We start from the raw sequence: 12,628 nt of genomic DNA on the forward strand, positions 1-12,628 counted from the left end.
CCCTCTGCCTCTGCCTGCCACTCCCTCTGCCTCTGCCTGCCGCTCCCCCTACTTGTGTTCTCTCTCTCTCTCTGACAAATAAATAAATAAATAATTTTTTTTAAAAAATGAAATAATACCTCAGTGAACTTCAGCATAGATGTGTGGTTGTGGAGTGTGAGACCATACCTGAAAGGTGAGTTCTCCAGTGTGGACTCCCTGGGTCAAAAAGTGGGTGCATTTTATTTTATTTTATTTTAGATTTAATTTATTCATTTGTCAGAGAGAGAGCAAGAGAGCACAAGCAGGGAGCAGAAGGCAGAGGAAGAAGCAAACTCCCTGCTGAGCAGGAAGCCCGATGCAGGATTTGATCCCAGGACCCAGAGATCATGACCTGAGCCGAAGGCAGATGCTTAACCAACTGAGCCACCCAGGCATCCTGAGCAGGTGCATTTTAAAATTGTAACAGGTTTTGGGGACACCTGGCTGGCCCAGTTGGTAAAGCATACAACTCTTGATCTCGGCGTCATGAGTTCAAGCCCTATGTTGAGTATAGAGCTCACTTAAAAAAAATTTTTTTCTTTAAATAACAAAATCTTAATAGATTTTTATTAGATAACTCTGTATTATTTTGCTGGAACAGTCATAGCAAAGTACCACAAACTGGGTGGCCTAAACAACAGATATTGATCATCTTAAAGTTTTAGAGGTTAGAAGTCCAAGATCAAGTTGTCCACAGTTTGGTTACTCCTGGGGGCTGTCAGAGAACCTGTACCAAGCCTCTTCCCAGCTTCTGGCAGTTTGCTGACAGTCTTTGTGTTCCTTGGCTAATAGATGTGTCATGCTGCCGTCTGCCTCCATCCCCATGCAGCGTTCTCCCTGTGCCTGTGTGCCTCTGTGTTCAGATTTTCTTTCCTATGTTTAAATTTTTCTAAGGCTGGCAGTCATATCGGGTGAGAGGTCCACCTGCACCAGTATGACCTCCTCTTAACTAATTACATTTGCAACAACTCTATTTCTAAATAAAGTCACCTTTGTATTGGAGGTTCAAACTTCAAAATATGAATTTTGGAGGGGGGACACAAGCAATGACAGACCCCCCAAAGAGAGACTGGTTTATACCCCAGAAGCTCCTTTTTTACTTGCAGCTGTTCTTTAGAAATCATATCTTACTCATTGTTGTTGTTGTCGTCGTCGTTGTTCTTCTTCTTTTTAAGATTTTATTTATTTATTTGAGAGAGAGAGGGAAAGCACAGAGGGAGAGGGAGAAGCAGATTCCCTGCTAAGCAGGGAGTCTGATGCGGGGCTCTATCCCAGAACCCTGGGATCATGACCTGAGCCAAAGGCAGACACTTAACTGATGAGCCACCCAGGCGCCCCAAAGTTCTTCTAAGGTTTAAAGCAAGAAGAGGGGCGCCTGGGTGGCTCAGTCAGTTAAGCATCTGCCTTCAGCTCAGGCCATGATCCCAGGGTCCTGGGATTGAGCCCTGAATCACATCAGGCTCCCTGATCAGTGAGGAGTCTGCTTCTCCCTCTCCATTTGCCATTTGCCTCCTCTCTCCGCTCATGCTCTCTGTCTCTCTCTCTCTCTCTTTCAAATAATTTTTTTTTTTTTTTTTAAAGGCAAGAAGAGGCAATGAGAAATGGAGCCTTTATAAGGCCCATGATGATCCCGTGGGGAGAAGCAGCCAGCACTGAGTCCCCAGGGTGTCTAGGGAGGGACTGGTGACGGAGTCAGTGTACAGCTCTCCCAAACCAGCCGGGTACAGCCGAGGATGTAGGGTGCAGTGATGTGGGCATGGGGAGGAGGGAGGACTCTTTGCTCCCTTCTGCAGCAGCCAAGGGACTAAAAGGAGCTTTGTGTGCACCTGAGTAGAGAAGCGGACACGGAGTAGGCCAGCAGGGGATTATTCAATCAGAAATCAAGTTAGAACAATGAAGGCCTTTCTTCAGTCTAAAAATCCCAAAGGTGATTTGGGGCTCTCAGGGACCAACACAGAGAGGCAAGGACTCATTGCCCTGCCCTGCAGACACAATGCAGAAGCAAGATCTCTGGGCTTAGACTCTGAAAATTCTGGGTTCCAGCCCTGCCTTTGCCCTGTATCAGCCCATGACCTTGAGCAAACCACTCAGCTGCTCCAGATCCTGGGTTTCTCTTCTACTACTGAGGTGATATGAGGCTCACGTGAAGCAACACACATGAGGGAGATCTTTCTCCAGTGATAAGAAAATACATTACTTATTACTCGTGTCCTTTGCCTCTGAGAGTAGGCCTCTGCCTATGGTCCAGAATTTTTTCCAGGGCTCTGAAGTCCATTTTGTTCTGAAAAAAGAGCCTAACATTCCATGGACCTACTATAAATATGACCAGATCTTCTCTGTGTTCTATGGACCATCCCCAGTGCAAAATCCAAATAGCAAAGCCTTTAGAAGCTCTTTATTTTATGCCCTTTTGCTTCCCAAGCATCTGGCTCTTTTCCTGTTCTGTTGTCAGCATTTGGGGTCACCAACCCATGCCCGCCAGGCTGAATTCTTCTTTGGACCCCAATAGGTCAGCCACTGTGCTGTACAGCTGCAGGAGAGCTGTGTGCATTGTTGTCTATGTGAATCATGCCCACTGATTTTGGGCAGTATACAGCCTGCATAACTGAACCTGGCAGTCCTCCTTCCTAAGAGGATTTCTGCACATCAGTTCAAGTATTCCCCCTCTGTGTTCAGTCCACCAGAATGGGAGGGCCTTGTGAAGATATACAAGGTCTGTTACTCTTAATGTCCCTTCTTCCTGCCATCACAGTGCCTGGGATGCAGGAGACCCAGAGTATACAGTGAGGGAGTGAACCAGCAAGCGAGGAAATAAATAAACAACCTAGCAAAGGAACAAAGCCACCAGCTGACGGCCTATACATTTAAGTCAGCTAACAGATTTATACTGAGCACCTGGTATGTGCCTGACACTGTGGTAGGCCCTGGGGTTACAGCGGGCACCAAGACAGGACCCCCGAGCTCCAGCAACTCCTGATCTACCTGCCATTATAATGCCTGGCAGAATGTGAACTAGTGTGAGGGAGGTCATATGAGTGCAGGGTCAGATCCTGTCTTTATATTTTGTTCATGGTGGGTCTTTTTGCATTAATGTCTGTTTTTTTTAAATACTGCATTAAAATAATCTTCATCTTGATTACCGAGTTTTTTGGAGGCTGCTTAAGTTGTGTGCCCAAGGCAAGTGCCTCACTTCCCCCACCCTAGTCTTGGCCCTGGCCTGAAGTGGGATGGAGGAAAATTGTTCTGTCTGTCTTCGTGAGTGTCTTGCGCAAGAAAGAGCTGATGTGGTTCCCATAGACGTGTGTACCGGTTGAGTGTCCATATAGCTATTTCCTGTATGTCTGAGTGACCATGGGGAGCCCTAGATTTGACCAGCCTGACAGTGTCAAAGCTAGAGGCTCATGTGGGCAGCTATGGGTTCTGACCTCTCTGCAGGATAGACTTTCAGTTGGGAGTTTCTACTTTTTCATGCCTTGACCCGTTGACGCCACCTGCATTTCCTCTGGGGATCTTTCTTTCTTTCTGTCTTTTTTTAAGATTTTATTTATTTATTTGACTGACAGAGAGACAGTGGGAGGGGGAACACAACCAAGCGGAGTGGGAGAGGGAGAAGCAGGTCTCCCCGCCGAACAGGGAGCCCAATGAAGGACTCGATCCCAGGACCCTGGGTTCATGACCCGAGCCGAAGGCAGGTGTTTAATGACTGAGCCACCCAGGCGCCCCTCCTCTGGAGATTTTTCTACAGACGCTGGGCTTTATTTCTGCGCAGTTGCCACAGCAGCCTTCGCTCTGAGTGCAGGCCCCGGGGGAGGTGCCCCTCTCACTAAGCTCCCCATCAGCTGCTTCTGTTTGTGGCCCGGGGCTGCTTTGCTATGCTCCGTGCTCAGTGCCTTGGCAGAGACGTGGTGCCCCTCCCCTCACCCGCCACTTCCTGGGTGGGAAATCTTGGTTTTCATGGTCCAGGCTGACCAGAATGGAGCTTAAACACAGATAGCACTTGAGTTTTTTGGGAGGTCTTGCTTTTGCACTGAGGATGAGAGGAGGGGTTCTCTTGTGCTGGTTGAGTTGAAGGTGAACGCAGTGGCAAACGGGGAACAGATGCAAATCTGATGCTTCAGGAGGGTGTTGGGGAGAAAACCCAGGATGGGTGTAAAGAGCAAGGTAACCCAGATGACAGTGAAATTAGTGCATTGTTAGGAAAGGGTCAGCCTGGAGAGTGGTGCTTTTCATACCAGAAGAGCATTCCCCGTTATTCACAAACTCCAGGGCCTGTGGTCACGCAGCTCGGGGGACCCCGAAAGACCCTCGAAGAGACACTGCCCCCTCCCCCAGCTTGGGATAATTAGCGTTCCCCTCCTGTGTCTTCTCTGTGTGCCCTTCCCAGAGCTGCCTTCTCTAGTCCTGCCTGATCATGTCTGTCCCTAAGACAGCCCCATGGCTCCCCACTGCCCTCAGATGGAGGCCTGACCCCTTATCTCTCAACCACACCCTCCCCGCCCCCCACACGCTGTGTCTCAGCTCAGCTAACTGCCATCCCCTGCGCTTGCCTGACCTGCCCCCCCCTCTTGCACGAATCCTCCCCCACCCCCCGCCCCCACCCCGTGCACTCTCAACTCCTGGGATGCTTCCCACTTGGAGCCCTCATCTACTGACCAGTCCTGCTTCCCTTTCGGACCAAAAAACTTCCTCCTGGGCAGGGACCGTGTGTCTCCACTTCAGTAATGCCGGCAGCAACACAAGTCCAGGTGCCAAATTGCAGAATGAGGCAGGCAGTCACTTCTGTCAGTGAGCCACGTGCCCCGACAGGACTCGATCCTAAACGTCTCCCCTGCCAGGCCTCGGCCACTGTCCGGTCCCCCAAATGCACGCGGGCATCTGAGGCTTTTCTGCCTAGCGTCCTGTCTTGTCCTGCAGGTGCTCGACGTGTCTGGGGCCGACATGTTGGCCAAGTCGATCGCCAACTGCCAGGTAGAACTTCTGGAAAACTGTGGGCACTCAGTGGTGATGGAGAGACCCAGGAAGACGGCCAAGCTCATTGTCGACTTCTTAGCTTCCGTGCACAGCACAGGCAACAACAAGAAGCTGGACTGAGTCCCCGCCCGCAGCCTGCACTCGCACACAGCATCTGCCCCCATCTCCAGAATCGGACGCGGCCAGCATTTCTCAGGGATCCTGCCCCAAACGCGGTCGGAGCGCCAGCGTCCCTGAGGAGGCCAGTCCCCTGTCCCTGGTCTCAACGGATCCACAGAGCTTCGGGGACCACAGGGAAATCTCCAAGATATTTTTCACAATATAGAAACTCCCATGGAACAGAATTAAGAAAACCTAGCCATGAAATCTACCCAGAAGTCTTCAAGTTCATGTTGCAAAGCGGCTGCCTTGGGACCATAATCACTGAGGCCATCTTCTGTAAAACAACCTTCACAGACTGAGACTTGAGGATTTCCTGCTGCTTCGACGTTCTCCCCTGCATGGTCAGTGGCTGTTTTAGGAGCGTTAGTCTCCCATCTGCTGAGCCCTTCTCGTTCATGTCTAGTTTAAGTTCTATGTAGAGGCCCCTATGTGAGTGCAAGTCCATCAGCTGCAAGGCCAGGGAGCAAGATGCAAGCTATCCGTGATACTAGCACGTGAGGAGGGGTGCGGTCCCACGCCTGCCGGCCCTCCCAGCTGCCAGAGCAGTGGAGAACACAGGTCGAGGGGTGGATGGGATGGGCCCCTGCGTGTCAGCCCTGTCATGAGGGAGCCTGGAACGGCTGCCGTACGACGACCAGAGTGGATTTCCTGGGAATCATTGATTATTTTTAAAAGTAGGACTAATGAAGCAATAATGTTCTATCATCAGACTCGGATTCCACACACAAGCACCTTGTGGGCCTCTTTTCTATCTTGCTGTGCTACTGAAGACCCTTGGGTGTAAAATACTAGTTTGTTAATGAATTCTGTGAATTCTGTGAACAGTCATGTGATTGAAAATAAGTCTAAACAGCTGTAAAAGTGACCACAATGACACGAAATAAGTTTAATAAATCTAGATCAGCAACGTGCAGATGGTTTCTGTCACTAAATTCCTATTTAAGTACAACGTGGGCCAATTTCCCGTTAACTTTAAGAAGTGTTTTCTCAAGTAAGGCTTCTTCGAAGACACTGGAAGACCTTATTTGGGTGAGTTATTAGTTTTCTTCTAAGAAATCATGTTTGTCATTTTTATTCAGCTGAAACCGTGTATCAGAAACAGAAGGCACGAGTCATCAGACTGTTCCTTTTGGCCCTTGTCTGTTGTACTGAGGAGCCCTTAAAATTCCCAGAGCTTCAGGGCACCTGCGTGGTCAGTCAGTTAAGTGTCTGACTCTTGATCTCAGCTCAGGCCTTGATCTTGGGGTCGTGAGTTTGAGCCCTGCACTGAGCTTCCTGCTGGGCGTGGAGCCTATTTTTTTTTTTTTAAAAAAGGGGGCGCCTGGGTGGCTCAATGGGTTAAGCCTCTGCCTTCGGCTGAGGTCATGATCTCAGGGTCCTGGGTTCGAGCCCCGCATCGGGCTCTCTGCTCAGTGGGGAGCCTGCTCCCCTCCCCTTCCTGCCTCTCTGCCTGCTTGTGATCTCTGTCAAATAAATAAATAAAATCTAGAGAAAAAAAAAAAGTTCTCGGAGCTTGAACCCTCCAAATCTGTTTACAGAGACTCTGCAGCCAAGGAGTTTTAGAAATAAAGTGAGATAAACTTTATAGTTTAAATTAAAAACTACAGTTATCAGAGAGGAGTGGAACACAGATCTTAGAAACAAGAAGATACAAAAATGTGATGTCTCAGATGGGGGTGCTGCAGCTAACCCAGTGCTGGGAGAGAATGTTAGACGCTTCGGTACACGTATTAGCAAAGAAGAAGGGCGCCTGGCTGGCTCAGCCGGTGGAGTGTGTGACTCTTGATCTTGGGGTTGTGAGTTTGAGCCCCATGTTGGGTGTAGAGATTTCTTAAAAATAAAATCTTTTTTTTTTTTTTAAAGATTCTATTTATTAGAGAAAAAGTACATAAGGGGAGAAGGAGAGGGAGAAGCAGACTCCCAGCTGAGCAGGGATTGTGGGATCCCAGGATTGTGACCTGACCCACAATCCCAGGATTGTGACCTGAGCCAAAAGCAGATGCTTAACCAACAGACCCACCGAGGTGCTCCTTAAAAATATAATCTTAAAAATGAGGGGCGCCTGGGTGGCTCAGTGGGTTAAGGCTCTGCCTTTGGCTCAGGTCATGATCCCAGGGTCCTGGGATCGAGCCCCACATCGGGCTCTCTGCTTGGCAGGGAGTCTGCTTCCCCTTCTCTCTCTGCCTGCCTCTCTACCTACTTGTGATCTCTCTCTCTCAAGTAAATAAATAAAAATTAAAAAAAAAACATAAATCAAAAATAAACCTAGAAAGAAATGGAAGGAAATAATACACACTGCTTGTTCCAATCTTTCATGTTCATCAAGAACTCTGAGCTTTGTGCGGTCCTGAGGACAGACGTCAGTCTGGGTGGGTTTGGGTGAGGAGGGACGGTGTCCAGGGTGGCTGAAGATGTCTCCAGGCTGGGGTGAGTCCTGCAAATCGGAAAGCGTACGAGCTGCAGGAATCGTCATGTCCTGGGTGAACAGCCAGTGGGAATCCACAGTTGCTGCAGCATCGTCCACACACTGGAATCACCCAGGCAGGGGTGTGGGCTGCCCGTCTCACCAGGAGGACAGCTGGCGGGGTCTGCAGCGGCGGGAGGCAGCTCCTGCCTCCTCGGCTGTCATGGAACGCGTCAGCTGGAAGTCACGAGAAGAGCATTATCGAAGAGTCCTTTGGACAGACCTTAGGTTGCCTTGGGCCCGCACCTCTGGCCCCACTGTGTTAGGAAGACTTGAAAACAGACACGCACAGCTCCCTCTTAGCACCCCACTTTTTGCCCTTGTGATGATAGCGGGCTTGCTGGTGACTGCCACCTGGCGGTCCCCCAAGCCACAGCCCACTGGGCCCTGTGGTAGTCGCCTTTAATGGCAGTCTTGGAAAGAAGAAAAGGGTCATTCAGAACAGCCTTGCCTGAAAGACTGCCAGAAGTTTCTGAAGTGACAGTGGAAAGCCCCGAGAATCACAAGGGGACTGGCTCTCCCACTTCCTGGAGTGGGGCCTTCAGGGCTGCCGAGAATGGACTCTGCTGGGCACGTACCAAGGGCACTGAGGGACAGGCCGTGGGTGGCTCTCAGTTCGCCATCAGTCTGGGCTTCCTGTCCAGCGCAGATGCAGCCCCAGGAGTGACTAGTGCCAGGAACACAAGTCTGATGGTGCTGCCCATGTGTGTAAGTCTGCCTTCCATTCGAGGCCCCGTGAGTACTCCCCATCCCAGGGAACCGTCCTTGTTGCTTTTTCCAAAGGAAGTTCTCAGAAGGTACTGGGAGACTAGAAGGTGGGTCAGGCCAGCTGATGCTCTTCAAGTATGTTCCCTGCATCCCCTTATGAAGTTCTCACACCCCTGAAAGGTACATACAACCTGCGCCTGTTTTATTTTTATTGCTTTAAGTTGTGCCCATTTTCAGCCCAAAAACTGAGGCAGGAAGAGGTGAAGTATCTTGCCCAAAGTTACACAAATAACAGGTAGAGAGATCCGCCTGGCTCTCCGACTCGGAGTGGAACGTGCAACTCTTGATCGCGGGTTGTAGGTTCGAGCCCCTCATTGAGTGTAGAAATGACTTAATAAAAAAATAAAATAAAATCTTTTTTTTTTTTTTTACAGTTTTAATTTTGTTTATTGATTATACAACTTAAAAAATTTCTATCTGGTGAGGTGAGTGTTGTGCAGAACACCAGACAATAACTACAACAGGATTTGACCAAATAATTTACTAAATAAAATCTTTTTTAAAAAGATTAAAGAAAAAGTAGAGAGATGGAGACAGTTTATGATGGAAGGTAACTTGCAAAAACAATGTTTTTGCCGGTTCCGGCAGGAGCTCTCTCCAACTTCCGGTGGAGGCTGGGGCCCTTGTTGGCTCACCTGAACCAGCCAGCGTGGGGCAGCTCTGGCCATGATCACTGAGGCCACACCTCAGGCCCCTGCTGAAGAAGGTGACCTAGTTGTTCACTCAGCAGTTAAGGCTATCCCAGTGCAGAGCCTCTGCTAGGTAGGAAACAAGCTTACCTACATTCAGGCATCTGAGGGGGCCTCAAGGAGATGCCTGAGCATCTCCCAGTGTCTTCAATAACTAGGACACGTGTCATGTCTACCCTGGAAGGGCTCATTCACCTTGTTGATAACCCTCATCCCTCTGCCACACTCTGGAAATGATCATCAGTGTTGTTTGCCCAAAGGAGTTTTCTGGAGGGGAGGTCTCCTCTGCATCTTGCCCCTTGGGGGTCAGGCTTGGCAAATGGTCAGTTGATTTGGCTCTGCTCCTAGCTGCCATTCCAGAAGTGGCCCGAGGCTCTGCCTGGGATCAAGTTCAGTCTCCCTTTGAAGGGGGTCAATTCCCCAGACTTCATACCAGCCAGGGCTCTCCCACTGCCTTCAGAAAAATTTTAGGTTTTAATTAAATATAAATGCTAGCTTTGGGTCCTTCATTTACTTCCCAAACCCTGGATATATTGATCTCAGGACAATTATTAGTTGATTAGTGAAACACACATTGTTCTAAAATGATGGATACAAATGTTAATATCCACACGGACCAACCTTCTGCTTTAGGGACTTCCTGTCTTAGATCGAGAAATCTTTTATTAAAAGTGGCAGTTCAGGGACGCCTGGGTGGCTCAGTTGGTTGGGCAGCTGCCTTCGGCTCAGGTCATGATCCCAGCGTCCTGGGATCGAGTCCCACATCGGGCTCCTTGCTCATCAGTGAGCCTGCTTCTCCCTCTGCCTCTGCCTGCCATTCTGTCTGCCTGTGCTTGCTCTCTCTCCCTCTCTCTCTCTCTCTGACAAATAAATAAATAAAATCTTTAAAAAAAAAAAAAAAAAGTGGCAGTTCAGGGACGCCTGGGTGGCTCAGTTGGTTGGACGACTGCCTTCGGCTCGGGTCGTGATCCCGGAGTCCTGGGATCGAGTCCCGCATCGGGCTCCCGGCTCTGCGGGGAGTCTGCTTCTCTCTCTGACCTTCTCCTCGCTCATGATCTCTCTCACTGTCTCTCTCTCAAATAAATAAATAGAATCTTAAAAAAAAAAAAAGTGGCAGTTCAGGGGCGCCTGGGTGGCTCAGTGGGTTAAGCCGCTGCCTTCGGCTCGGGTCATGGTCTCAGAGTCCTGGGATCGAGCCCCGCATCGGGCTCTCTGCTCAGCAAGGAGCCTGCTTCCTCCTCTCTCTGCCTGTCTCTCTGCCTGCTTGTGATCTCTCTGTCAAATGAATAAATAAAATCTTTAAAAAAAAAAAAAAGTGGCAGTTCACTGGGTCTGTTCCAAAAATGTTAGCTGAAATACTCTTTGGCCAGGTTTGGGAGTATTTTTTTTTTTTAACTCTTAGTCTGTCTTTGTCTCAACTCCTTCCTCACCCCATCTGTTTCACCACTTGATCTGTCTCCTGTCCATCTGTCTGGCTCTTACCCATGCACACAGACACACAGAGACATACTCTCCCCTGACAGGTGGGAGCCCGGCTCTTCTGATCCTTCGTCTTATAGGTCTTCAACACCACTCCTTTAACCATACAGACTGGGCTTTCTCACCAGCCGCTTCTCTCCCCCCAACAAAGTAGGATGATGTTCACACACAACCCCCATCCCTGAAAGGAGGCAAAAAAGTAGAGAGGGGGTGGGCGTGGTCACAGATGGGGCAGTGGAGATGTTTTCACATTACCTGCTGAAGTCGGGCCAGCTGCCCTGGGGCTCTGGACTGGAAGTCACCAGCAAGCGGGCTTGCGGTCGCCTGCGAGTGCCTATGATGGGATGAGGGTCTTGCATGACCATCATTAGCCTACTCAGGGAGCGGATGTCAGATAGCTCCTTTCAGCAGCAGGAAGGTCTTCTCCCTTGGCTCCTAGAGGAACCTTTCCTTCATGACATGTTGGATCTTTGGTCTCTCTATCCTCCAGGCAATGACTAGGAACCTTAGGGCACACCTAAGGGGTGTCCAAGCTCCAATAGGAGATGGGAGGAGAAGGAAGGATTCTTAGGGGCAAGAAAGGGCCAACTATTGACATGGGATAGATTTACAATCTGTTACCAAACCTCCAAGAGCCAGATGTGCTTTCTGAATTCAGAAAGTTTCCCATTTTAGAAAGGTGTTAGGGTGTGTACACCCCAGATTATGTAACATCCCCAGTGGGGTCTGGGACTGCCTGACATGACCAAATGCATCAACATTTCTGCTGTGTGATGTAGGAATATCCACGGTAAATGGGACAAAAGCTATAAAAAGTTTCATCTGTGTTCAGATTAAAACTGCCTGCCTCATGAAGATTCGGTTTTCACGGTTTTCTTGGATTTCAGAATTGTAGATAAGGGAACAGCAGGCCTCCACTCCCTGTTTCCTCTCTCCTGCCTTGGGGTTGGGCGGTGGGGGGGTGGGAGTTGGGGGGCAGGAGGGGGCATCTTGAGGAAGAGTCTGTTCTTCCAAGTGGGAGAGAGGCATACAGATGGGTGTGGTCCATGGCTCCCTCTTGTGACTGTTAGGGGCAAGTTCTGATTTTTATTTAACAATTTTTTATTTGACGATTATTAAATTATACAAATAATGACCTGTCACTTTAAAAGAAGTCCAAGAGGGACGCCTGGTTGGCTCAGTCGGATCAGCGGCTGCCTTCAGCTCAGGTCATGATCCTAGGGTCCTAGAATCAAGTCCCACATCGGGCTCCTTGCTCAATGAGGAGCCCGCTTCTCCCTCTGCCTGCTGTTCCCCATGCTTCTGCTTGCCTGCTCTCTCTGACAAATAAATAAGATCTTTAAAAAAATAAAACAAGGGGCGCCTGGGTGGCTCAGCGGGTTAAGCCTCTGCCTTCGGCTCGGGTCATGATCTCAGGGTCCTGGGATCGAGCCCCACATCGGGCGCTCTGCTCAGCAGTGAGCCTGCTTCCTCCTCTCTCTGCCTGCCTCTCTGCCTACTTAGGATCTCTCTCTCCCTGTGTCAAATAAAAAAAAATAATAATAAAATAAAACAAATCAGACAAAATGAATGTTTAAAAAATATGCTTAGGGGCACCTGGGTGGCTCGGTGGGTTGAGCCTCTGCCTTCGGCTCAGGTCATGATCTCAGGGTCCTGGGGTCGAGCCCCTCATCAGGTGCTCTGCTTGGCGGGAGGCCTGCTTTTCCCTCTCTCTCTCTGCCTGCCTCTCTGCCTACTTGTGATCTCTCTCTCTGTCAAATAAATAAATAAAATCTCTAAAAAAATGGTTATAGGGTGGTTGGGTTATGGACATTGGGGAGGGTATGTGCTATAGTGAGTGCTGTGAAGTGTGTAAGCCTGATGATTCACAGACCTGTATCCCTGGGACTAATAATACATTATACGTTAATAAAAAATAAAAAACTTTTTTAAAATCTAAAAAATATGCTTATACGGGGCGCCTGGGTGGCTCAGTGGGTTAAGCCACTGCCTTCGGCTCAGGTCATGATCTCAGGGTCCTGGGATTGAGTCCCGCATCGGGCTCTCTGCTCAGCAGGGAGCCTGCTTCCCTCTC

At 49.4% G+C, this 12,628-nt stretch overlaps 1 protein-coding gene across 1 annotated transcript in view; it reads left to right on the top strand.

The window, feature by feature from the left end:
• The window catches only part of LOC111144286 (abhydrolase domain containing 6), a 51,298-nt gene extending 45,236 nt beyond the window's left edge, over positions 1-6,062 (top strand). The window contains exon 10 of the mRNA XM_022498527.1: positions 4,936-6,062. Coding sequence (XP_022354235.1) covers positions 4,936-5,112 — 177 coding nt within the window. The 3' untranslated portion in view covers positions 5,113-6,062. The remainder of the gene's footprint in view (positions 1-4,935) is intronic.
• The last annotated feature ends 6,566 nt before the right edge of the window (positions 6,063-12,628 follow it).

Source organism: Enhydra lutris, unplaced genomic scaffold, assembly GCF_002288905.1.
Source record: "Enhydra lutris kenyoni isolate GAN:26980312 unplaced genomic scaffold, ASM228890v2 scaffoldscaffold10, whole genome shotgun sequence".
In the NCBI taxonomy this organism is placed as follows: Eukaryota; Metazoa; Chordata; class Mammalia; order Carnivora; family Mustelidae; genus Enhydra; species Enhydra lutris.